The sequence below is a fragment of the Epinephelus fuscoguttatus genome, linkage group LG2 (assembly GCF_011397635.1).
Source record: "Epinephelus fuscoguttatus linkage group LG2, E.fuscoguttatus.final_Chr_v1".
In the NCBI taxonomy this organism is placed as follows: domain Eukaryota; kingdom Metazoa; phylum Chordata; class Actinopteri; order Perciformes; family Serranidae; genus Epinephelus; species Epinephelus fuscoguttatus.
Genome location: NC_064753.1, coordinates 337,595 through 365,354, shown reverse-complemented (window position 1 = coordinate 365,354; position 27,760 = coordinate 337,595). Strand labels below are relative to the sequence as shown.

General features: G+C 40.6%; 1 protein-coding gene across 1 annotated transcript in view; it reads left to right on the top strand.

Annotated features, from left to right (window-relative positions):
- The window catches only part of adamts17 (ADAM metallopeptidase with thrombospondin type 1 motif, 17), a 499,826-nt gene that overhangs the window by 453,335 nt on the left and 18,731 nt on the right, over positions 1 to 27,760 (top strand). The window contains exon 22 of the mRNA XM_049602805.1: positions 618 to 795. Within this exon, the coding sequence (XP_049458762.1) occupies positions 618 to 795 (178 nt within the window). The remainder of the gene's footprint in view (positions 1 to 617; positions 796 to 27,760) is intronic.

Here is a 27,760-nt window from a genome sequence, read left to right as displayed (position 1 = left end):
TTCTACAGTTGCCTGGTGACATCAGAGTCTCATGTCACTGTAAAAGTCCTGTTCAATTAAGTTTGTCGACTGGTCTCACTGAGGTGAAAAATAGCTCTCTTTGTCTGAAGAACAAAGAGCATGCAGAGAAGAAAAGCCTTCACATGTCCAGTTTAGTTTTTAACAAATGACAAATCATCTGTGGTCCTGTGAATCCCAACAGCTGCCTGTCACTCCTGAGACACAGGTTGCCTATCCCTGGCCCACAGGAATAGTTCAGCATTTTTTGAAAAAAAATGGTAATTGACAGTCTTTCTTAGAGAGATGTGGAGGTTGATGTCAGTCTCATGCTTGTGTGCAAAGTACAGATCTGTAGCCTAACTTAGCATAAAGACTTAAAGCAGGGTAAAACAGCCAGCCTGGTTCTGTCCAAAGTCTATAAAGTACACCCACTAACACCTTTTAAGATCACTCATGAACAAGCAGTATCTTAATTGTTAAACCTGTACAAAAAAAACTGCAACAATGACTTACATGATTTACAGGTATATGCCAATGTCTGTTGACTACAACGCCCAACTTCTAGAGGATCCACATTATGAGTAGTGAGATCTGACACCTTCCATTTGTTGTTTCAGTGCTCGTCATCCTGTGGTAAAGGCCTCCAATCACGAGTGGTCCAGTGTATGCACAAAGTGACTGGTCGTCATGGTACTGACTGCCCAGTGACGCTGAGACCTCCGACCTACCAACCCTGTCACCATGGTACCTGCAATGAGAAAATCAATGTGAACACCATCACCTCCCCCAGGCTAGGTGAGTCACTTGCAACAACTGTGTTCCACAGTGAGGCTGAAAGGTTAAGGTTGTTTTGTTCATACCAAGTGGCAACCTCCATGGCTAAAGCATAAAGTCAACACAGAAGTGCAAAAACTGCAGTTCCTCTGATGGCCACTTGAGGCTAGCTTTGGAAGCTGGTTAACTCCCATAGACCCCCATGTTAAAATGTCCAACTTTAACATGGGGGAGAGGAGAGGCAGGCTGATGCTGCAGTGAGCGCAATTCCCACGAGACAGTGCGAGAGCCAAGATGGCGGCCCCCAGCTGCTAGACTACACACCAAACTTTTTCTCTCCCTCAGACTTAAACTTTTTTTTTCCTCCTTTAATTTCTTTTCATCATTTTTTGCCATCCATCTACTGTTAAACATTAACCGGACTATAACACCTACCAATCTGGATCAGCTTGAGGACTACATCGACGAGTGCTTTGATAGACTCTGCACAATGAATAAAGAAAACAACAGATCCACCTCAACTCCGGTAAATGACAAAAAAAGGTCCCGTCCATCTCCTCTTTCCAGTTCAGACTCACCTCCAAAACCACCCTGCTGCACTGAGCTAAGCGACATCCTTATTTCCATCGAACACAAACTTTCCGGACTTGTCAACAGAATCGCACTCATATAAGTTTTGCACAGGGAATTCCAGACTCTCCGCCAGAGTCTGGAATTCAGCCAGGTCCAAATCGAAAAACTCACACAGGAAAACAAATCATTGCAACAATCCGTCAACACACTTACTACACAACTCACTGCCGTCACCGCTGATAATAAAACAATGAAAGAAAACATTCTGGACTTACAAGCTCGCAGCATGAGAGACAATCTTGTTTTCACCGGCATTCCTGAGCACCCCACAGACGACCCGAAAAAAACAGTCAAGGACTTCATGATTACACAGCTAAAACTCCCCATCGACAGTGTCAACACCATCACATTTCACCGCGTTCACCGAATGGGACAGAAAAGTTCATCCAACAACCGCCCCCATCCAATTGTCGCCAAATTCGAGCACTACAAGCAGAAACAACAGGTCCAACGTCAAGGCAGGCAGCTGAAAGGAACGGACTATGGACTCAACAATCAATATCCCAAAGAAATAATGCAACGCCATAAACAACTTCACCCCATCCGAAAAAAATGATGACAGAAGGAAAGAAAGCAGTTCTCTTAGTGGACAAACTTTACATTGATGGACAGCTATTCCAAGACCAAACCATAACCCCCTGGCTCTTCTAAACTCCTCTGCTCTATCTTCTCTCTCTTTTGCATTGGATACAACACACACACACACACACCCCGACAAACACACACACACACACACCACACACACACACACACACACACACTACCTCTCCCCTCCCCTTCTCTCTCCCTCACTCTCTCTCTCTCTCCCTCGTTCTCTCTCTCTCATACTCAAAACTCAAATATTTAATCAAAATTACAAGTTGACATATGTTTACTTCAAGAAACACATCTTTCCGAATCAGATCATATCAAAATAAAATCATCACAATACAGTCATACGTTTTCCACTTTTTATAACTCCAGACAAAGAGGGGTATCTATTTTGATTAAAAATAATATTCCATTTATTCACAACTCCACCATCATAGACCCAGAAGGAAGATTCATTATTATTAACATATCAATCAACAACAGCCCAATCACAATAGGTAACGTTTACGGCCCAAACACTGACGACCCATCCTTTTTTCATAGTTTTTTCTCCTCCATCTCCATTACAGTTTTTCTCGATTGTTTACACACATTTTCTGAAAGCATGCCTCATACTCTCAGAACTCGACACACAAATAAAAAAACACACACACAATGGGCAAAAACCCTCAATTCTCCTGCAAAATGAAACTTTACATTCAAAACAATGTTATTTCTTCTCAAAATGTTATTTTGTTTTCAAATGACACACACAAACCATCATATGAATAGTGTTTGAGGGCGAGCCTCAGTAAAAGGGTTGCTGGTTGAGGCGGCAGATTATGGACTATGATTCCGGTTAGAGAATCAAGGCACTTGGAGAGAGAGAGATCTGATTTATCTTCTTTTAATGAGGTTGTTGGACTTTAACATTGGTGTACAACGTATGTGTGTGTATGTGGTCTGAAAATAAAGAAAGGCAATAAACTGTATTACAACAAATACTCTGCATATTTTTCAGCAGTTACATCAAATAAACATTTCTAAATAAGCTGCTACACAGACACACACAGAAAGTCCATGTAGCTTCACAGGGTCTGCTCACTGACTCGTCTGCTGCTTGTCAGTGTGACTGGACATGTCCTGACGTGTTCACTGCCAGCTCTCTTTGCGCCAGTAGATGGTGCTGTTGGACCTTGACCTGTAGGGCTTTCTCACAAATAGACATTTATAAGAACCAGTTGAACACTGATGTGCTCAATGTAAAACACTATGATGAATGGAAAACACTTCTTCTCCATTCATCATAATGACTTAGGCCTTTTTTTGTACAGTACATACATAAGTTTATTACTGTAAAATATTTTAGAATATTGTTTTTATACTCAGAACACACAAATACACGGTAACAAATATATTTTATTTTTCCCACAAAAACAATGTACACAGTGTACATTCCAACCAACACAAAGTTGCGCATACAGTGGTCTACATACAAAACAACAGAAGAATTTACTGTATACAGTTACAGTAAAAAAAACAAAACAAAACTATGCTGCATCCTCTCTTCTGTTTCGGTCTGGACACAGCACCTCATCCACATCACAAGCAATGTTTTCCCTGGCCAAGCAGCGGGGGAAATATTGCCTATATTCACCTTCCACAACTTAGCCCTGACCAGATAACTAAGCTTGACTCATCAATAACAGATGAAGAACTCTCTGCCTCTCTCAAACTCATGCCAAACAATAAATCACCCGGACCCGACGGCTTCCCTGCCGAGTTCTACAAACACTTCTGGCCCATTCTAGCTCCATTCTTTAAAAAAGTAATAACTGAAATAAAAACCAATTCAAGGGTACCAGCTAACATGAACACAGCTACAATTTCACTCCTCCTAAAACCAAACAAAGACTCAAAAGACCCAGCCAGCTACCGCCCCATCTCACTCCTCAGTGTAGATCTGAAAATTATCACCAAGACACTAACACACAGAATTGAAAAAATTATACCATCCATAATCCATCCTGATCAGACCAGCTTCATCAAAGGAAGACACTCATACAGCAACACACGCAGACTTTTTAATATAATGGGCTACTCATCTCAGCAACAAGCAAAATCTATCATAATCACATTAGATGCAGAAAAAGATTTCGACAGAGTTAACTGGTCATTTCTCATTTCCACAATGCAAAAAATTGGCTTTGGGGAATCATTTATTAACTGGGTAAAAATTCTTTACACTGCACCTTCAGCAACAGTTATCACTAATGGACTGACCTCACAACCTTTCACACTGCATAGGGGGACTAGGCAAGGATGCCCACTCTCTCCATCTCTTTTTACTATATTTATTGAACCTCTAGCTGCAGCCATTCGCCAAAACACCCATATTCAAGGAATCCAAACACCAAACCAACATTATAAAATTAGTCTTTATGCTGATGACGTATTACTCTTTTTAGAAACCCCCCACTTATCACTACGACAAACAATTAAACTCATAGAAAACTTCTCAAGTGTTTCTAATTACTCCATAAACTGGCAAAAATCCTCAATCCTCCCATTACACAGATGGGATGTGGCAGCCCGCACTCCACCCATTCCTATATGCACGGACTACATCACATATCTGGGCATTAACATTTCCCCTAGGCTGTCAGAGCTGTTCAGTCTTAATTACACCCCACTACTCAACACAATAACCGATAAACGTCTTCGCTGGATGAACCTACCACTCTCCATAATAGGCCGAATTGCAACAGTCAAAATGACAATACTCCCCAGAATTAATTACCTTTTCACTACCGAACCCACCCACTCCTGGTTCAAATCACTAGGCTCAATCATAACAAAATTTTACTGGAAAAACAAAACACCACGAATTAAATTAACAACTCTACAAAAACCCAAAACACAAGGAGGACTCACAGCACCAAATTTTTTTCACTACTACTTAGCAAATCAACTACAATACATATTCAAATGAATTCACCCTCACCAATCAGACAGCATATGGTTAGATATAGAACAGACAGCTTGTAATAACATCTCAATTTCAGATTTACCATTTCTCAGTCATTCCATTAAACACCATTCATGTTTCAAATCACTCACAATATCAACAGCTCTGGCAGCCTGGTGGAAATTTCACAAAGTTACTAACTCACTCTGACACCTTCTAAATTCACTCCTATCTGGAATAACCCCGACTTTATTAGCAATAAAAAACCACCTTTCTTCCGCACATGGTCAGATAAAGGAATCACACATTTACAGCACATTTTTCAAAACAATAAACTGGTTTCTTTCACCCACCTGGTCCGGGAATTCGGCATCAGGAGCAACCACTTTTTGGAATATCTACAACTCAAATCATCAATTCAAGCTGCATATAACATCACAACCATCAATCTCGATCTCCCGTCATCAAGCTCAGACTTAATCAATATCTGCTCATCAAAAAGACTCCTTTCTAAAATGTACAATACAATTTTAATATCTGATAAGCCATAGGGCGGCTAGCCATACCCACTACAAAATGGGAAAATGACCTGTCATTTGCACCTGATGCCGAATTCTGGAACCAAATCACCCACAATATATATCTCATGACAAAAAATGCAAATCTATAACTCATACAATACAAGATACTCCACAGAATTCACTACACTGGGCAGAGGATGTTTAAGATGGGAATCACATCACAAACCACATCAGAAATCTGCACTAACTGTACTCAAAACAACCCTGACACCTACATCCACGCAATATGGCACTGCACACCTGTACAACAGTTTTGGAAGAAGGTCACAAACTCACTCTCTGCTCTCATGGGCTGCCACATCCCTTCATCCCCCTCACTCTGTTTACTCAGCGATACATCAGTCACAAACCTAAACACACCAGACCAAATCAAACTACTCCTTGCAGCCTTAACCATCGCCAAGAAAACTATCCTCATAAACTGGAAATCCAAAACCAACACAAACATCACACATTTGGAAAAATTTACTTATCGATCATATATCCTTGGAAAACTTATCCGCTCCCACCCACCACCTTGCAATAGTACCACTCTCCATCTGGTCACCACTCAAACTTTTTACAATCTTAATTAAATTCAGTCATGTACCTCATCAACATTCTTTTTGCCTGGGAACCATTCACAACAATAGATCATAATATTACTATTAATACAAATAGGTACTACCTTATTGTTATTGTTATTATTATTATTATTATTATTATTATTAATGACACGACATTATTAATGTGATGATTGTTTTGTTTTGTTTTGTTTTCGGAGGAGGAGGGATAACGGATAAAACCATAATTATTATTATTATTATTATTATCGTCATTATTATTATTGTGATGCGTATTATTATTATTATTGTTATTATTGTTGCCACTTTCCGTTAGACATAGGCTCTGCCTCGGGCCCCTGCTTGTTGGACCACAGCCTGTGGTCTCCTTGGTCCTCCTGGCCTCTACCCTTCCCCGATTTTCTACCCTGGACTGTTCCCACGTGGTGCATCACCTTTTTTTAATGCACTACTCACCAGTTTAGGAAAAGGAAGGGGGAAGCATAAAACAAACAATCAAATCACAGCTCATGACACTCCCCCACCTTGTTTTTTTTTTAATGCATCACATACACTCTGATTTTAATGTACTACATGTATTAGAAAACACACACACCTTTTAAAAAAAATTATTTTAAAAAAAATAATTATATATACATATAGAAGTAGGGTAAGATGTTGCGCTACCTGCACTCTGGGGCACCAGAGGGATGGGGTGGGGGGCCCGGGGCTGCAGGATGGTCCCCTGTGGGTCGGGAGGGGCCTGAGGCATCCCGTAAAAAAGAAGAGAGGGAAAAGGGGGGAAAAAAAGAGAAAAAAAGGAAGGGGAGAGGAAAGGGAAAAATAATGATAATGATAATAATAATTTAAAAAAAAATCTTAATTTCATATGAGATTTGCACCTCTGACCCCCTCCACCTCCATCCGCCCTCCATATTGTTGGGTGTGAATGCTGCAAGCATTCACAACATATGTTCTTCTACTACCAAAATTCTTTATTTTTCTTATTATTATTGGGTGTGAATGCTGCAAGCATTCACAACCTATGTTCTTCTACTACCAAAATTCTTTATTTTTCTTCTTCTTCTTCTTATTGGGTGTGAATGCTGCAAGCATTCACAACCTATGTTCTTCTACTACCAAAATTCTTTATTTTTCTTATTATTATTGGGTGTGAATGCTGCAAGCATTCACAACCTATGTTCTTCTACTACCAAAATTCTTTATTTTTCTTCTTCTTCTTCTTCTTCTTCTTCTTCTTCTTCTTATTCCGCCGCGTTTTTCAACATCAGTTATCTTCAACATACTTCAACCGATTTAAACCATTCAAACTTCTTCTGATTCGGCTTCATTAGGACATTATCGGAAACTTTCAAATTTTTCCATAACGTTCATATTTTCCCGGGAATTCAACGTTAAAATTCCCACTTCTATTAAAGCGGATGGAGCCAAAACGGTTGGACCGCTACTAGTTCCACAAACTTCAACCGATTAAAACCGTTCAAACATGAAAACGTTCAGCTGAATTAGGACATTCACGGATGTATTCACTTTTTTCCTAACGTTCATACTTTCCGAGATATTTACGATTTTTCCCAAATCCTTTTCCCATTGGGAATGCATTACGGAATCCTCAAAAATCTAAAAATTTCACCTTTTTTCAAACTGTGACTACCCATTCATACTTTCAGCTAGAAACTCCATTCAAAACCGAAAATATTCATCATTTTGCTGACATTTTACATATGATTCAACTTTTCAATACCATTTAAACTTTCAAAAATATTCAGCGTTTTCTAAAACTTTGTTATAATGGAAATTTTCTCTTCAACTCGCTCATACGGCCACAATTTTCACTGTACATACACAATTCATACCACAAAACATAGGAAAATTTGTCCTGCTCACATAAATGTTGACATGGAATCTGTCACACGTACACATTTTTGCTGAGCAGCTCCAAAGCGAAGGGAGCGCCGATTTTTTTCTCATTCACTCCCATGTAATCTGAGAGGAGAAATTTCTGGAAACAGCTGAGGTGCAACACATTTGTAACTCGCTCCTGTGACCCCATTTTGGACTCGAGAAATATAAAACTTGACACGTGCGTTCACGACAAGTGGCTGTCTCTCACCATCACTTTATTTTCATGATGGGACCAACGGTTTGGGTATGGGAAGAATTTGTTCGAGCAGTGAAAATCCATTAAAAACAGCCTTTGCTGATCCTCTCTCTCATGAGCTGTCTGTGTGCCCCTCAAGCGCAGGCAAGTCAGGAATCGCCATGGCAACGGCTGCACACACAGACACGCACACACAGCCCTCTACTCATACTTGAATTTTCTCTTCAACTCGCTCATACAGCCACAATTTTCACTGTACATACACAATTTATACCACAAAACGTAGGAAAATTTGTCCTGCTCACAGAAATGTTGACATGGAATCTGTCACATGTACACATTTTTGCTGAGCGGCTCCAAAGTGAAAGGAGCGCCGATTTTTTTCTCATTCACTCCCATGTAATCTGAGAGGAGAAATTTCTGGAAACAGCTGAGGTGCAACACATTTGTAACTCGCTCTGGTGACCCCATTTTGGACTCGAGAAATATAAAACTTGACACGTGCGTTCACGACAAGTGGCTGTCTCTCACCATCACTTTATTTTCATGATGGGACCAACGCTTTGGGTATGGGAAGAATTTGTTCGAGCAGTGAAAATCCATTAAAAACAGCCTTTGCTGATCCTCTCTCTCATGAGCTGTCTGTGTGCCCCTCAAGCGCAGGCAAGTCAGGAATCGCCATGGCAACGGCTGCACACACAGACACGCACACACAGCCCTCTACTCATACTTGAATTTTCTCTTCAACTCGCTTATACGGCCACAATTTTCACTGTACATACACAATTTATACCACAAAACGTAGGAAAATTTGTCCAGCTCACAGATATGTTGACATGGAATCTCTCACACGTACACATTTTTGCTGAGTGGCTCAAAGCGAAGGGAGCGCCCATTATTTTCTCATTCACTCCCATTTAAAGTCTGACGAGAAATTTCTGGAAACAGCTTAGGTGCAACACATTTTAAACTCGCTCCCCTGACCACATTTTTGACTCGAGAAATATAAAACGCGACACGTGCGTTCACAAGACGTGGCTGGCTCTCAAAATCACTTTGTTTTCTTGCTTGGACCAACGGTTTGGGCATGCGAAGCATTTGTTCGAGGAGTTAAAACCCATTATAAACAGCCTTTGGTGAGCTGCTCTCCTTAGCTGTCTGTGTGTGCCACAGGTGCTGACAAGTCATTAATCGCCATGACAACGGCTGCACACACACACACACACACAGCCACACGGCTCTCTCTGTCTGTGTGTCTCACAATCTTTAAAGGACAGATTACAGCAGCAGAAACTTCATTTGAAACAGCAAATACACATTATTAACCCCTACAGTGCCAAAATGGGCTCTCTAGCGCCACCTAGACACACTAAAATGGCCACTGCAGCCCATAGGAATGTCGTATCAAGATCAAACCAAAACTGGTGTGTTTGACTTACAAATCACGCATTGACACCCATGACCTGATTCCAACAGGAAGTGAGCTATTTGACCTTTCAAAGTAAGATTTCGCCTCAAACGTGGTCTCAAGAAAACACATCTCCTCCTACACCGTTTATTTTATCAGTTTTAAAGATGCACACATGCCACCTCAACTGCTACTAAACAGATCTTCTGTATAACTTTATCTCTCTCATCATCACATTATTTTCATGATTGGACCAACAGTTTGGACCAACATTTACACAGTAGATTTATTTTGTTTTGTGTTGTTTTTGTCGTCTCTTCCTCAAAATAAAGGAAGAGGAATCTGATGGGAAGAAATTCGCTCATCTAATTTGCATAATGTGACATCACTTGTACATACCTACAGCTACAGAAAGCATTCAAACATCAAAACGTTCAGCTCTGTAAGGATTTTCTGATGTTTGTGGCAATATGTCGACATAAGCTGGGGGCGGAAATGGGCGCGAGTGCGAGGTCCCGCCAAACGCTGCTTGCAGCTTTAATTAGGACCGAGCCCTAAGGCAGAGGACTGCTCACAGAGATAGTCTCGCCGAGGACACTATTGTTTTTGCTGTGTTTATTATTATTATTATTATTATTCTTTATTCTTTATTCTTTCTTCCGCCGCCTCTTTGAACTGGAATTTGACCCCCTAAACATGCTCAAAAACTCACCAAAATTGGCACGCACATCAGAACCGGTGAAAAATTTTATAAAATGGTGAAAAATTAATCTGAAAAGTGCCAAAATGGGCTCTCTAGCGCCACCTATCAGTCTAGACCACAAAAATGGCTGCAGCCTGTAGGAACGTCGTAGGAAGATGAAACCAAAAAGTGGCGTGTTCGTCTCATCAAGACCTACAAATCACGCTGACACCCTGACCTAAATCCAACAGGAAGTGAGATATTTGCCCTTTCAAAGTAAGATTTTGCCTTCAAAAAAAACTGCCTTTCCTAAAAATCATCTTCCTCCTACACCCTTTATCCATCGACTTCAAACTTGCACAGATTACAGATCAACTCCTTCTAATCAAAAGTTGTGCGTAACTTTTTCATTACTCGCTCGTTTGGATTTTGTGGCCTCCATAAGGTGAGATGTCAGAAAACCGTCCTGATGATCTTCCAAAGCTGTCCCATAGGAAATGAATGGCAGCAGGGGAGAAAGAGACCAATCTTCGGCTTTTCTATCATTTACAAAGCGTCTCAATACTTTGTGCTACAGACTCCATTCCAACTCTCAAATGTTGCCACAGGTCTCATCTATTCACTCATGTTTTCATCTTTTCATATCTTTTATTATTTGATCGGTGCCTCTCAAAGTACCATGAGCAAAAGTGGAGAAATTCTCAGTTTACAATGGTGTGTATTGTGAATGCTGTGAGCTAGAGTGGAGGATTTTAGAAAATCGTCTAAAACTTTTGTCTTTAACTCCTCATGATGCCATGGCCACAATTTTCACTGTACAGACACAATTTATACCACAAAACGTAGGAAAATTTGTCCAGCTCACAGATATGTTGACATGGAATCTCTCACACGTACCCATTTTTGCTGAGTGGCTCAGATTGAAGGAGCGCCCATTATTTTCTCATTCACTCCCATTTAAAGTCTGGAAATTTCTGGAAACAGCTTAGGTGCAACACATTTCTGCTCTGTGTCCTGACCACATTTTGACTCTTAATTAGAAATATAAAGGCTTCGACTCTGACACACTGTCACAAGAGTGTGGCTGGCTCTCAAAATCACTTTGTTTTCTTGCTTGGACCAACGGTTTGGGCATGCAAGCATTTGTTCGAGGAGTTAAAACCATTATAAACAGCCTTTGGTGAGCTGCTCTCCTTAGCTGTCTGTGTGTGCCACAGGTGCAGACAAGTCATTAATTCGCCATGACACAACGGCTGCACACACACACACACAGCCACAGGGCTCTCTCTGTCTGTGTCTCACAATCTTTAAAGGACAGATTACAGCAGCAGAAACTTCATTTGAAACAGCAAATACACGTTATTAACCTACAGTGCCAAAATGGGCTCTCTAGCGCCAGACACACTAAAATGGCCACTACAGCCCGTAGGAATGTCGTATCAAGATCAAACCAAAACTGGTGTGTTTGACTTACAAATCACGCATTGAATGACCTGATTCCAACAGGAAGTGAGCTATTTGACCTTTCAAAGTAAGATTTCGCCTCAAACGTGGTCTCAAGAAAACACATCTCCTCCTACACCGTTTATTTTATCAATTTTAAAGATGCACACATGCCACCTCAACTGCTACTAAACAGATCTTCTGTATAACTTTATCTCTCTCATCATCACATTATTTTCATGATTGGACCAACAGTTTGGACCAACATTTACACAGTAGATTTATTTTGTTTTGTGTTGTTTTTGTCGTCTCTTCCTCAAAATAAAGGAAGAGGAATCTGATGGGAAGAAATTCGCTCATCTAATTTGCATAATGTGACATCACTTGTACATACCTACAGCTACAGAAAGCATTCAAACATCAAAACGTTCAGCTCTGTAAGGATTTTCTGATGTTTGTGGCAATATGTTTGATATTTCTAAATAATTCACAGTAACGACATAAGCTGGGGGCGGAAACGGGCGCGAGTGCGAGGTCCCGCCAAACGCTGCTTGCAGCTTTAATTAGGGACCTCGGCTGAAGGGCGAGGACCCTATTGTTTTTGGTGCGTTTATTATTAGGGACCTCGGCTGAAGGGCGAGGACCCTATTGTTCTTGTAAGGTTTATTATTATTCTTATTATTATTCTTTCTTTCTTTCATCCGCCGCGACTTTAAACTGGAATTTGACCCCCTGAACATGCTCCAAAACTCACCAAAATTGGCACGCATGTCAGGACTGGCGAAAAATTTTATAAAATGAAAAAATTAATCTGAAAAGTGCCAAAATGGGCTCTCTAGCGCCACCTATCAGTCTAGACCACTAAAATGGCCGCTGCAGCCAGTAGGAACGTCGTAGGAAGATCAAACCAAAACAGCCGTGTTCGTCTCATCAAGACCTACAAATCACGCACTCGCACCCATGACCTAAATCCAACAGGAAGTGAGCTATTTCCTTTCAAAGTAAGATTTTTCCTCAAAAAAAGAAATTCCTTTAAAAAACATCTCCTCCTACACCCTTTATCGTATTAGCTTCAAACTCGCACACATTATTCTTCAACGTGTCCTTATCAATTATTGTGCGTAACTTTTTCAATCCTCGACTGGTTTGGATGTTATGACGCGTTTCAGGTGATGCTCCCAAAACCTCCTGATGATTTGTTGTGCCACCTAGACACACTAAAATGGCCGGTGTTGCGGGTAGGAACCGCTTAGAAAGACCAAACCAAAACTGTCTCGTTCGTCTCATAAAGACCTACAAATGTCGTGCTGCAATCCCTGACCTAACTCCAACAGGAAGTGAGCTGTCGGTCTTTGAATGTAAGATGGCGTTTTTGACAAATTCTGTCGATCAAAAATTATTTGCTCCTACACCGTTTATCATAACTGCTTCAAACTTGCACAAATTACAGCTCTACCCCTGCTGAACATTACTTGTGAAGGACTTTGTCATAACTTGAACGGTTTGGATTTTAGAAGCGTTAGAAGGTGCAGGACACAACTCCTCATGATGATCTCTGGAAGAAAAGATGAGGGCCAACACACTGTAAACTTGTGATTAAGGTCACATTTTTCAGGCCATAGACATACAAGCTTTATATGTTTGTGTTCAGAACAAATTTATCTATCTGGTGATGTTTTCAGATTGAAGATGGGACCCACGGTTTGGTATCTGGAAGGATTTGTTTGAGAAAGTTTCAAGCCATTCTGCTCTGTGTCTGAGCTGCATGCAGTCCTTAATTAGCATAACAAAGGCTTCACTCTGACACACTGTCAGAGTGAAGTGTGTGTGGTCACACAGACATGACAGTATAACATTTACCAAACTCATTCCTAAAACTTTGTCATACTTATGTGACAATAATCATATGTGTATAATAACAGTAGAATTATGGCACACACAGACAGACACGGACACACAGAGACACACAGACAGACAGACACCCACACACACACACACTCCCTTTTATTATACACATATGATTAGTGTCACATATGTATACAATCAGATATTAATTCAACATATTGTACACACACTCCACTCCCTGCACCCCCCCTCTCTCTCTTTCTCTGTCTCTCTCTCTCTCCCCCCTCTGTCCTCTTTCTCCCTTTTCTCCCTTTCTGCATGTCTAACTCGGTCGTCTATGTCTGTGTGTTATACTTCTACTGTTATTATACACATATGATTATTGTCACATATGTATACTATCAGATATTAATTCAACATATTGTACCACAATTGCTAGAATTATAATTTTAATATTATTGCTTTCATTAATGTTGTTGTAAGCTACTGTCATGATCATCTCTCCTGCATCTCTCTCTGTCTCCCCTTCTGTCTCATGGGGTCCTGAGGATAGAGGGATGTTGTATGCTGTAAAGCCCTGTGAGGCAAATTGTGATTTGTGATATTGATTGATTGATTGATCGATATTTGTTTCTTGACTCAACAGCATTCAGTGACAGTATTTCAGTTACAGATGTAGTAAATTTAAAGACTCTGCAATGTTGCACCATTGCTCACTCAGAAATATTAACAAATAATTTGCAATATTAGGCTATAGGAATTATGTTCCATCAGTGTGACTAATAACATCATTGATAGAGATTATTAGTCATTGATAGTACGTCTTTGAAGCGTCATAAAGATTTTTAAAATGTAAACAATAAGACCTACATATTATGAGCATTAAACATTTCAGAGCTGATCTGACAGACTGACAGTCTGGTCCTTGTGCACAGTGTTATTAAGACAAATAAATATAAAAACGACAGAGGTTTGATTTGATCATCACACATGTCAAAGTTTCATTAGGTCACATGGCTTATGTCTACAAATTGCAAAATATACGCTCACACCACCTTCATAAGAACCCTTTACAGTTTTTAAAACTGAGTTTGACTTATGATTCTGGCTATTGTGGTACAACATGTGGGAAGTATATATTAATATCTGATGGTATACATATGACAATAATCATATGTCTACAATAGCAGTAGAAGTATGGCACACACAGACAGACACAGACAGACACACACTCCACTCCCTGTCCCCCACCCCCACCCCCCCCCCACCCCCACCCGTCCTCTTTCTCCCTTCTCTCCCTCCCAACACACTGTAAACCTGTGATTAAGGTGACATTTTTCAGTCCATAGACATACAAGCTTTATATTTTTGCGGTCAGAACAAATTTATCTATCTGGTGATGCTTTCAGATTGAAGATGGGACCCATGGTTTGGGATCTGGAAGGATTTGTTTGAGAAAGTTTCAAGCCATTCTGCTCTGTGTGTGAGCTGCTTGCAGTCCTTAATTAGTATAACAAAAAACTCGCACACATTATTCTTCAACGTGTCCTTATCAATTATTGTGCGTAACTTTTCAATCCTCAAATGGTTTGGATATAATGGCGTGTTACAGGTGATGTGCTCCCAACCCTCCTGAGGATTTGTTGTGCCACCTGGACACGAAAATGCCCGCTGTGACGGGTAGGAACCACTTAGAAAGACCAAACCAAAACTGTCTCGTTCGTCTCATCAAGACCTACAAATGTCGCGCTGCAACCCCTGACCTAACTCCAACAGGAAGTGCGCTGTTGTTATTTGAATGTAAGATGACGTTTTTGACAAATTCTGTCGAACAAAAATTATTTGCTCCTACACCGTTTATCATAACTGCTTCAAACTTGCACAAATTACAGCTCTACCCCTGCTGAACATTACTTGTGAAGGACTTTGTCATAACTTGAACGGTTTGGATTTTAGAAGCGTTAGAAGGTGCAGGACACAACTCCTCATGATGATCTCTGGAAAGAAAGATGAGGGCCAACACACTGTAAACTTGTGATTAAGGTCACATTTTTCAGTCCATAGACATACAAGCTTTATATGTTTGCGTTCAGAACAAATTTATCTATCTGGTGATGTTTTCAGATTGAAGATGGGACCCACGGTTTGGCATCTGGAAGGATTTGTTTGAGAAAGTTTCAAGCCATTCTGCTCTGTGTGTGAGCTGCATGCAGTCCTTAATTAGCATAACAAAGGCTTCACTCTGACAGTCTGTGTGTCAGAGTGAAGTGTGTATGTGTGGTCACACACACATGAGGTTTTAAATTACTTTAAAAATGACCTTAAAAGTATTTCCATGTATTTTATCAATTTTATGTCTCTGAAACCAAGAGACTGACCTGGAGGGTTGCAGTAAATCACCTCATTTCAAGTACAAGTCAGTAACAGTGTTACAAAGATCAGGAAAGAATATACATCTTTGAGGAAATGTTACATTCAACAACACAGTAGTCTCATCAAACACCTTTCTTTTGATGTAATTGACAGAAAAATTAAATGTAGTCTTTTTGATGCATACAACATTATGTATACTGAGTGCAATCTGTAACTTTGTCTGCCAAAAACAGGAAGTATGTAAACATGTGAGATATGTCAAAATGTCAGCAAACACTCTCTCTCTCCCTCCCTGTCCCCCCATCTCTCTGTCTCGTGTCCTGTTACTGCATGTCACTAACTCGGCCATATTGCATGTCAGTAACTCGGCCTCTTCTCCAGAGCCTTTGTGCTCCAGTGTCTCGCAGGTTGACTTCTATCACAGCGGTGCCTGGATAGTGTGATGTGTGAGGAATTTTCGAAATATAAGCTCACAATACCTTCAAAAGCACCCTTTACATGTGACATTGAGCTTGACAATGATTGCATACATTAGTTGTATACCCAAGCTTTTAACAGATGAAGAGGTTTTAAATTATTGTAAAAATAACCATAAATGTATTTCCATTTGCACTAATTTGATTTCTCTTAATTCAAGTGATTGACGTGGAGGGTTAGAGCAAATTACATAATTTCAAGTGCAAGTCAATCATAGGAAAGAATCTATTTCTTTGAGGAAATGATATATGAAAAATTACAAGCTATTTTGTTTAATAACTGATGAGTCTTTGTAAAAATCATTGTCTTTTGTTATTCACTGTCCTTTATAATTCATGATTTTTCCATGGTAATGTTCTGGTATTGTGTTAAAATTTTGTTTGTAGTTATGCATTGTTATATTTGCAGTATAATGTTTACATAGCAAACCAGAGTGAAGTGTGTGTGTGTGTGTGTGTGTGTGTGTGTGTGTGTGTGTGTGTGTGTGTGTGTGTGTGTGTGTGTGTGTGTGTGTGGTCACACAGACATGACAGTATAACATTTACCAAACTCATTCCTAAAACTCTGAAATGCCTGACACCAAAAACCTGTAAATACAAGATGTCCTGGTGAAAGTCTTTTAACTCATGAAGAATGGGAATATATGTAGTCCTGCTCACTTTCTCCACTGACATTAACTAGTATATATTTGTGTGTGATTGCTGCACCTAGATCCTCAAAGCAGCCAGTTCACATCACTCAAACTTTCACTAGGTCACATGAATTCAAGTGAATATGTATGTGTTGTTTGATCATCACACATGTCAAAGTTTCATTAGGTCACATGGCTTATGTCTTCAACTTTCAAAATATACGCTCACACCACCTTCATAAGAACCCTTTACAGTTTTTAAAATTGAGTTTTACTTATGATTCTGGCTATTGTGGTACAACATGTGAGAAGTATATATTAATATCTGATGGTATACATATGACAATAATCATATGTCTATAATAGCAGTAGAAGTATGGCACACACAGACACACAGAGACACACATACACACACACACACACACACACACACACACACTCCACTCCCTATCCCCTCTCTCTGTCTCTCTCTCTCTCTCTCTCCTCCCTCTGTCCTCTTTCTCTCGTCTCTCCCTCTCTGCATGTTGAGAACTCGGTCGTCTATGTCTGTCTGTCTGTGTGTGTCATACTTCTAGTGTTATTATACACATATTATTAGTGTCACATATGTATACAATCAGATTTTAATTCAACATTTGTAGGTCTTAGTATATATTTGTGTCTGTTTGCTGCACTTAGATCCTCAGAGCAGCCGGTACACATCACTCAAGCTTTCACTAGGTCACATGATTTCAAATGAATATGGATGTGTTGTTTGATCATCACACATGTCAAAGTTTCATTAGGTCACATGGCTTGTGTCTACAAGTTTCAAATTATAAGCTCACACCACCTTCATAAGAACCTTGCATTTTTAACCCTGCGGGCCCCTTATAAAAAATCACACCTGTCCCCTTCGGAACGGTGTGAACAACAGAAAAATATTAAATATTAACATATTTCTCTACATTTTTTTGCTTAAATCTTTTAAGCAACTTGTTCTCAGATTATGCATATCTAATATTCATTCCTTTTGAGGATTTTCACAATATATTTGCCATTTTATTTACATGAAGTCACTGTTACTTTAATGAAAAAAACATGAATTAAGATTAACTATATAATAAATGTTGGATGGAATTTTTTTATTTTATTTATCACAGTCTGTGATATGTGAATGATAAATAACAACACCAATTTTGATGCATTATCATTTTTGGGGGCAGTTTCTATTTTTTCAATAAAAATACACACTGTTCCCCTTCAGGACTTTTTTTGTCTTTGTTGAAAAACAACCATAAAAATATAAAAAAAAATTTTTTGATTTTTAACTCCTAGTCAGAGTATACATACCAAATATTCATTGTGGGTGTATGTATGAGAGAGAAAGACAGGGAGAGAGAGATAGACAGAGAGAGAGAGACAGAGAGAGAGAGAGACATGGAGAAAAAAAATAATGTAACCTTAGAGCAACCTGCAGCTCATAATTTGCAAATTTTAGCGACACAATAGCACTCACACACACACACAAACACTCCACTCCCTCTCCCCCCTCTCTCTCTCTGTCTCTCTTTCTCCCCCCTCTCTCCTCTCTCTCCCTTCTCTCCCTCTCTGCTTGGCACTAACTGCCGTACTGCATGTCAGTAACTCGGCCTCTTCTCCAGAGCCTTTGTGTTCCACTGTCTTGCAGGTTAACTTCTATCACAGCAATGCCTGGATAGTGTGACGTGTGAAGTTGTGTTGCTGCTGTAGTGTGAAATGACTCCTGCTGATTCTGTTAACATTAGTCATTAGTCAAACTGAGCTTGAAGTGCCTGTGTTGTCACCTAAGTACATGGTCATTAATTAGCATAACAATGGCTTCACTCTGACAGACACAAGTCTGTGTGTGTGTGTGTGTGTGTGTGTGTGTGTGTGTGTGTGTGTTTGTGTGTGTGTTGTTTGATCATCACACATGTCAAAGTTTCATTAGGTCACATGGCTTAGGTCTGCAACTTGAGCTGGGGGACGACGGCAGGGGACCGAGGTCCCTCCCAACGCTGCTTGCAGCTTTAATTAGGGACCGAGCCCTAAGGCAGAGGACTGCTCACAGAGCAGTCCTCGCCGAAGGCGAGGACCCTATTGTTTTTGCTGTGTTTATTATTATTCTTTATTCTTTATTCTTTATTCTTTCTTCCGCCGCCTCTTTGAACTGGAATTTGACCCCCTAAACATGCTCAAAAACTCACCAAAATTGGCACGCACATCAGAACCGGTGAAAAATTTGATAAAATGGTGACATTAACCCCTAAAGTGCCAAAATGGGCTCTCTAGCGCCACCTAGGCACACAAAAATGGCCGCCACGGCCTGTAGGAACGTCGTAGAAACATGAAACCAAAAGTGGCGTGTTCGTTTCATCAAGACCTAAAAATCACGCGCTGACACCCCTGACCTAAATCCAACAGGAAGTGACATATTTGCCCTTTCAAAGTAAGATTTTGCCTTAAAACTGCCTTTCCTAAAAAAAATCATCTTCTCATACAGCGTTTATCCTATCGACTTCAAACTTGCACAGATTACAGATCAACTCCTTCTAATCAAAAGTTGTACGTAACTTTTTCATTACTCGCTTTGTTTGGATTTTGTGGCCTCCATAAGGTGAGATGTCAGAAAAACGTCCTGACGATCTTCCAAAGCTGTCCCATAGGAAATGAATGGCAGCAGGGGGGAGAAAGAGACCAATCTTCGGGCTTTTTCTAGCATTTACAGCGTCTCCATACTTTGTGCTACAGACTCCATTCCAACTCTCAAATGTTGCCACAGGTCTCATCTATTCACTCATGTTTTCATCTTTTTCATATCTTTTATCGTTTTTGATCGGTGCCTCTCAAAGTACCATGAGCAAAAGTGGAGAAATTCTCACTTTACAATGGGTGTGTATTGCATGGAATGCTGTGAGCTAGAGTGGAGAGGGCTCTAAAAATCGTCTAAAACTTTTGTCTTTAACTCGCTGCCATGGCCACAATTTTCACTGTACAGACAGAATTTATACCACAAATGTAGGAAAATTTGTCCTGCTCGCAGATATGTTGACATGGAATCTCTCACACGTACACATTTTTGCTGAGTGGCTCCAAAGCGAAGGGAGCGCCGATTTTTTTCTCATTCACTCCCATGTAAACCACATTTTTGACTTGAGAAATATAAAACGCGGCACGTGCGTTCACGAGAAGTGGCTGTCTCTCAAAATCACTTTATTTTCTTGCTTGGACCAACGGTTTGGGCATGCGAAGCATTTGTTCGAGGAGTTAAAACCCATTATAAACAGCCTTTGGTGAGCTGCTCTCCTTAGCTGTCTGTGTGCCACAGGTGCTGACAAGTCATTAATCGCCATGACAACGGCTGCACACACAGACACACAGCTCTCTCTGTCTGTGTGTCTCACATTCTTTAAAGGACAGATTACAGCAGCAGAAACTTCATTTGAAACAGCAAATACACATTATTAACCCCTACAGTGCCAAAATGGGCTCTCTAGCGCCACCTAGACACACTAAAATGGCCACTACAGCCCGTAGGAATGTCGTATCAAGATCAAACCAAAACTGGTGTGTTTGACTTACAAATCACGCATTGACACCCAGGACCTGATTCCAACAGGAAGTGAGCTATTTGACCTTTCAAAGTAAGATTTCGCCTCAAACGTGGTTTCAAGAAAACACATCTCCTCCTACACCGTTTATTTTATCAGTTTTAAAGATGCACACATGCCAGCTCAACTGCTACTAAACAGATCTTCTGTATAACTTTATCTCTCTCATCATCACATTATTTTCATGATTGGACCAACAGTTTGGGAATGGGAAGAACTTGTTCGAGGAGTTAAATCTCCACTAAAAGAGGTGTCTGTCTCTCTCTGCTCTTCTGCCAGGTGCGCCTACTTAATTACCATGGCAACCGCTGTCACACACAAACTCACAGAAACATGATGTCTGTGCGTGTGTCTACATCTTACATTCAGACATGACAGAGGGAGCATCTCCATTTTAACCCTTTAGGTGCCAGAGTTAATTGAGGAAAATATTCCATTTTCATTTCAACATTTCAAAAGGCTGTGGCTTTAAAGTGGTGACAGATAAAGGCATACTGTAAATGAGAAAACTATTCATCGTGACCCAAAGTTTGTGATAGGAGTAAATTAACTCATCCAATTTGCATATTGTGGCATCACCAGCAGGCAGCCATATTGGATTTCATAAATCTCAGTCAAAAAACATTTTGAACACATTTACAAAGTAGATTTATTTTGTTTTGTGTTGTTTTTGTCATGTCTTCCTAAAAATGAAGGAAGAGGAATCTGATGGGAATAAATTCGCCCATCTAATTTGCATAATGTGACATCACTTCTGCATACCTACAGCTACAGAAAACATTCGAACATCAAACCGTTCAGCTCTGTAAGGATTTTCTGATGTTTGTGGCAATATGTTTGATATTTCTAAATAATTCACAGTGACGACATAAGCTGGGGGCGGAAACGGGCGCGAGTGCGAGGTCCCACCAAACGCTGCTTGCAGCTTTAATTAGGGACCGAGCCCTAAGGCAGAGGACTGCTCACAGAGCAGTCCTCGCCAAAGGCGAGGACCCTATTGTTTTTGCTGTGTTTATTATTATTATTTATTCTTTATTCTTTCTTCCGCCGCCTCTTTGAACTGGAATTTGATCCCCTAAACATGCTCAAAAACTCACCAAAATTGGCACGCACATCAGAACCGGTGAAAAATTTTATAAAATGGTGACATTACCCTAAAGTGCCAAAATGGGCTCTCTAGCGCCACCTAGGCACACAAAAATGGCCGCCACGGCCTGTAGGAACGTCGTAGAAACATGAAACCAAAAGTGGCGTGTTCTGCCTCATCAAGACCTAAAATCACGCTGACACTGACCTAAATCCAACAGGAAGTGAGATATTTGCCCTTTCAAAGTAAGATTTTGCCTTAAAACTGCCTTTCCTAAAAAATCATCTTCTCATACAGCGTTTATCCTATCGACTTCAAACTTGCACAGATTACAGATCAACTCCTTCTAATCAAAAGTTGTGCGTAACTTTTTCATTACTCGCTGCGTTTGGATTTTGTGGCCTCCATAAGGTGAGATGTCAGAAAACGTCCTGACGATCTTCCAAAGCTGTCCCATAGGAAATGAATGGCAGCGGGAGAAAGAGACCAATCTTCGGGCTTTTCTATCATTTACAGCGTCTCCATACTTTGTGCTACAGACTCCATTCCAACTCTCAAATGTTGCCACAGGTCTCATCTATTCACTCATGTTTTCGTCTTCTTCATATCTTTTACCGTTTTTGATCTGTGCCTCTCAAAGTACCATGAGCAAAAGTGGAGAAATTCTCACTTTACAATGGGTGTGTATTGCATGGAATGCTGTGAGCTAGAGTGGAGAGGGCTCTAAAAATCGTCTAAAACTTTTGTCTTTAACTCGCTGCCATGGCCACAATTTTCACTGTACAGACACAATTTATACCACAAACGTAGGAAAATTTGTCCTGCTAGATATGTTGACATGGAATCTCTCACGTACACATTTTTGCTGAGTGGCTCCAAAGCGAAGGAGCGCCGATTTTCTCTCATTCACTCCCATGTAAACTCAGAGGAGAAATTTCTGGAAACAGCTTAGGTGCAACACATTTTAAACTCGCTCCTGACCACATTTTTGACTCGAGAAATATAAAACGCGACACGCTGCTCACGAGAAGTCGCTGTCTCTCAAAATCACTTTATTTTCTTGCTTGGACCAACGGTTTGGGCATGCGAAGCATTTGTTCGAGGAGTTCAAACCCATTATAAACAGCCTTTGGTGAGCTGCTCTCCTTAGCTGTCTGTGTGCGCCACAGGTGCTGACAAGTCATTAATCGCCATGACAACGGCTGCACACACACACACACACACACATAACCACACGGCTCTCTCTGTCTGTGTGTCTCACAATCTATAAAGGACAGATTACAGCAGCAGAAACTTCATTTGAAACAGCAAATACACATTATTAACCCCTACAGTGCCAAAATGGGCTCTCTAGCGCCACCTAGACACACTAAAATGGCCACTACAGCCCGTAGGGGATGTCGTATCAAGATCAAACCAAAACTGGTGTGTTTGACTTACAAATCACGCATTGACACCCAGGACCTGATTCCAACAGGAAGTGAGCTGTTTGACCTTTCAAAGTAAGATTTCGCCTCAAACGTGGTCTCAAGAAAACACATCTCCTCCTACACTGTTTATTTTATCAGTTTTAAAGATGCACACATGCCACCTCAACTGCTACTAAACAGATCTTCTGTATAACTTTATCTCTCTCATCATCACATTATTTTCATGATTGGACCAACAGTTTGGACCAACATTTACACAGTAGATTTATTTTGTTTTGTGTTGTTTTTGTCATGTCTTCCTCAAAATGAAGGAAGAGGAATCTGATGGGAAGAAATTCGCCCATCTAATTTGCATAATGTGACATCACTTGTACAGACCTACAGCGACAGAAAGCATTCAAACATCAAAACGTTCAGCTCTGTAAGGATTTTCTGATGTTTGTGGCAATATGTTTGATATTTCTAAATAATTCACAGTGACGACATAAGCTGGGGGCGGAAACGGGCGCGAGTGCGAGGTCCCACCAAACGCTGCTTGCAGCTTTAATTAGGGACCGAGCCCTAAGGCAGAGGACTGCTCACAGAGCAGTCCTCGCCGAAGGCGAGGACCCTATTGTTTTTGCTGTGTTTATTATTATTATTTATTCTTTATTCTTTCTTCCGCCGCCTCTTTGAACTGGAATTTGATCCCCTAAACATGCTCAAAAACTCACCAAAATTGGCACGCACATCAGAACCGGTGAAAAATTTTATAAAATGGTGACATTAACCCCTAAAGTGCCAAAATGGGCTCTCTAGCGCCACCTAGGCACACAAAAATGGCCGCCACGGCCTGTAGGAACGTCGTAGAAACATGAAACCAAAAGTGGCGTGTTCATCTCATCAAGACCTAAAAATCACGCGCCGACACCCCTGACCTAAATCCAACAGGAAGTGAGATATTTGCCCTTTCAAAGTAAGATTTTGCCTTAAAACTGCCTTTCCTAAAAAATCATCTTCTCATACAGCGTTTATCCTATCGACTTCAAACTTGCACAGATTACAGATCAACTCCTTCTAATCAAAAGTTGTGCGTAACTTTTTCATTACTCGCTGCGTTTGGATTTTGTGGCCTCCATAAGGTGAGATGTCAGAAAAACGTCCTGACGATCTTCCAAAGCTGTCCCATAGGAAATGAATGGCAGCGGGGGGGAGAAAGAGACCAATCTTCGGGCTTTTTCTATCATTTACAGCGTCTCCATACTTTGTGCTACAGACTCCATTCCAACTCTCAAATGTTGCCACAGGTCTCATCTATTCACTCATGTTTTCGTCTTTTTCATATCTTTTACCGTTTTTGATCTGTGCCTCTCAAAGTACCATGAGCAAAAGTGGAGAACTTCTCACTTTACAATGGGTGTGTATTGCATGGAATGCGGTGAGCTCGAGTGGAGAGGGCTCTAAAAATCGTCTAAAACTTTTGTCTTTAACTCGCTGCCATGGCCACAATTTTCACTGTACAGACACAATTTATACCACAAAACGTAGGAAAATTTGTCCTGCTCGCAGATATGTTGACATGGAATCTCTCACACGTACACATTTTTGCTGAGTGGCTCCAGCGAAGGGAGCGCCGATTTTTCTCTCATTCACTCCCATGTAAACTCAGAGGAGAAATTTCTGGAAACAGCTTAGGTGCAACACATTTTAAACTCGCTCCCCTGAACACATTTTTGACTCGAGAAATATAAAACGCGACACGTGCGTTCACGAGAAGTCGCTGTCTCTCAAAATCACTTTATTTTCTTGCTTGGACCAACGGTTTGGGCATGCGAAGCATTTGTTCGAGGAGTTCAAACCCATTATAAACAGCCTTTGGTGAGCTGCTCTCCTTAGCTGTCTGTGTGCGCCACAGGTGCTGACAAGTCATTAATCGCCATGACAACGGCTGCACACACACACACACACACACATAACCACACGGCTCTCTCTGTCTGTGTGTCTCACAATCTATAAAGGACAGATTACAGCAGCAGAAACTTCATTTGAAACAGCAAATACACATTATTAACCCCTACAGTGCCAAAATGGGCTCTCTAGCGCCACCTAGACACACTAAAATGGCCACTACAGCCCGTAGGGGATGTCGTATCAAGATCAAACCAAAACTGGTGTGTTTGACTTACAAATCACGCATTGACACCCAGGACCTGATTCCAACAGGAAGTGAGCTGTTTGACCTTTCAAAGTAAGATTTCGCCTCAAACGTGGTCTCAAGAAAACACATCTCCTCCTACACTGTTTATTTTATCAGTTTTAAAGATGCACACATGCCACCTCAACTGCTACTAAACAGATCTTCTGTATAACTTTATCTCTCTCATCATCACATTATTTTCATGATTGGACCAACAGTTTGGACCAACATTTACACAGTAGATTTATTTTGTTTTGTGTTGTTTTTGTCATGTCTTCCTCAAAATGAAGGAAGAGGAATCTGATGGGAAGAAATTCGCCCATCTAATTTGCATAATGTGACATCACTTGTACATACCTACAGCTACAGAAAGCATTCAAACATCAAAACGTTCAGCTCTGTAAGGATTTTCTGATGTTTGTGGCAATATGTTTGATATTTCTAAATAATTCACAGTGACGAAATGGGCTGGGGGCGGAAATGGGCGCGAGTGCGAGGTCCCGCCAAATGCTGCTTGCAGCTTTAATTATTATTGTTTCTTTCTTTCTTTCAGCGTACGCGACTTTCAACTGGAATTTGACCCCCTAAACATGCTCCAAAACTCACCAAAATTGGCACGCATGTCAGGACTGGCGAAAAATTTTATAACATGAAAAAATTAATCTGAAAAGTGCCAAAATGGGCTCTCTAGCGCCACCTATCAGTCTAGACCACTAAAATGGCCGCTGCAGCCAGTAGGAACGTCGTAGGAAGATCAAACCAAAACAGCCGTGTTCGTCTCATCAAGACCTACAAATCACGCACTCACACCTTTGACCTAAATCCAACAGGAAGTGAGCTATTTCCTTTCAAAGTAAGATTTTTCCGAAAAAAAAAGAAATTCCTTTAAAAAACATCTCCTCCTACACCGTTTATCGTATCGGCTTCAAACTCGCACACATTATTGTTCAACGTGTCCTTATCAATTATTGTGCGTAACTTTTTCAATCCTCGACTGGTTTGGATGTTATGGCGCGTTTCAGGTGATGTGCTCCCAACCCTCCTGAGGATTTGTTGTGCCACCTAGACACACTAAAATGCCCGGTGTGACGGGTAGGAACCACTTAGAAAGACCAAACCAAAACTGTCTCGTTCGTCTCATCAAGACCTACAAATGTCGTGCTGTAACCCCTGACCTAACTCCAACAGGAAGTGAGCTGTCGGTCTTTGAATGTAGGATGGCGAATTTAAAAAATACTGTCGATCAAAAATTATTTGCTCCTACACCGTTTATCATAACTGCTTCAAACTTGCACAAATTACAGCTCTACCCCTGCTGAACATTACTTGTGAAGGACTTTGTCATAACTTGAACGGTTTGGATTTTAGAAGCGTTAGAAGGTGCAGGACACAACTCCTCATGATGATCTCTGGAAGAAAAGATGAGGGCCAACACACTGTAAACCTGTGATTAAGGTCACATTTTTCAGTCCATAGACATACAAGCTTTATATGTTTGCGTTCAGAACAAATTTATCTATCTGGTGATGTTTTCAGATTGAAGATGGGACCCACGGTTTGGCATCTGGAAGGATTTGTTTGAGAAAGTTTCAAGCCATTCTGCTCTGTGTGTGAGCTGCATGCAGTCCTTAATTAGCATAACAAAGGCTTCACTCTGACAGTCTGTGTGTCAGAGTGAAGTGTGTATGTGTGGTCACACACACATGAGGTTTTAAATTACTTTAAAAATGACCTTAAAAGTATTTCCATGTATTTTATCAATTTTATGTCTCTGAACCCAAGAGACTGACCTGGAGGGTTGCAGTAAATCACCTCATTTCAAGTACAAGTCAGTAACAGTGTTACAAACATCAGGAAAGAATATACATCTTTGAGGAAATGTTACATTCAACAACACAGTAGTCTCATCAAACACCTTTCTTTTGATGTAATTGACAGAAAAATTAAATGCTGTGTTTTTGATGCATACAACATTATGTATACTGAGTGCAATCTGTAACTTTGTCTGCCACAAACAGGAAGTATGTGAACATGTGAGATATGTCAATATGTCAGCAAACTCTCTCTCTCTCCCTCCCTGTCCCCCCATCTCTCTCTCTCTCTCTCTCTCTCTCTCGTGTCCTGTTACTGCATGTCAGTAACTCGGCCTCTTCTTCAGAGCCTTTGTGCTCCACTGTCTTGCAGGTTAACTTCTATCACAAACTGTCAAAGTTTCATTAGGTCACATGGCTTATGTCTACAAATTGCAAAATATACGCTCACACCACCTTCATAAGAACCCTTTACAGTTTTTAAAATTGAGTTTGACTTATGATTCTGGCTATTGTGGTACAACATGTGGGAAGTATATATTAATATCTGATAGTATACATATGTGACAATAATCATATGTGTGTAATAACAGGAG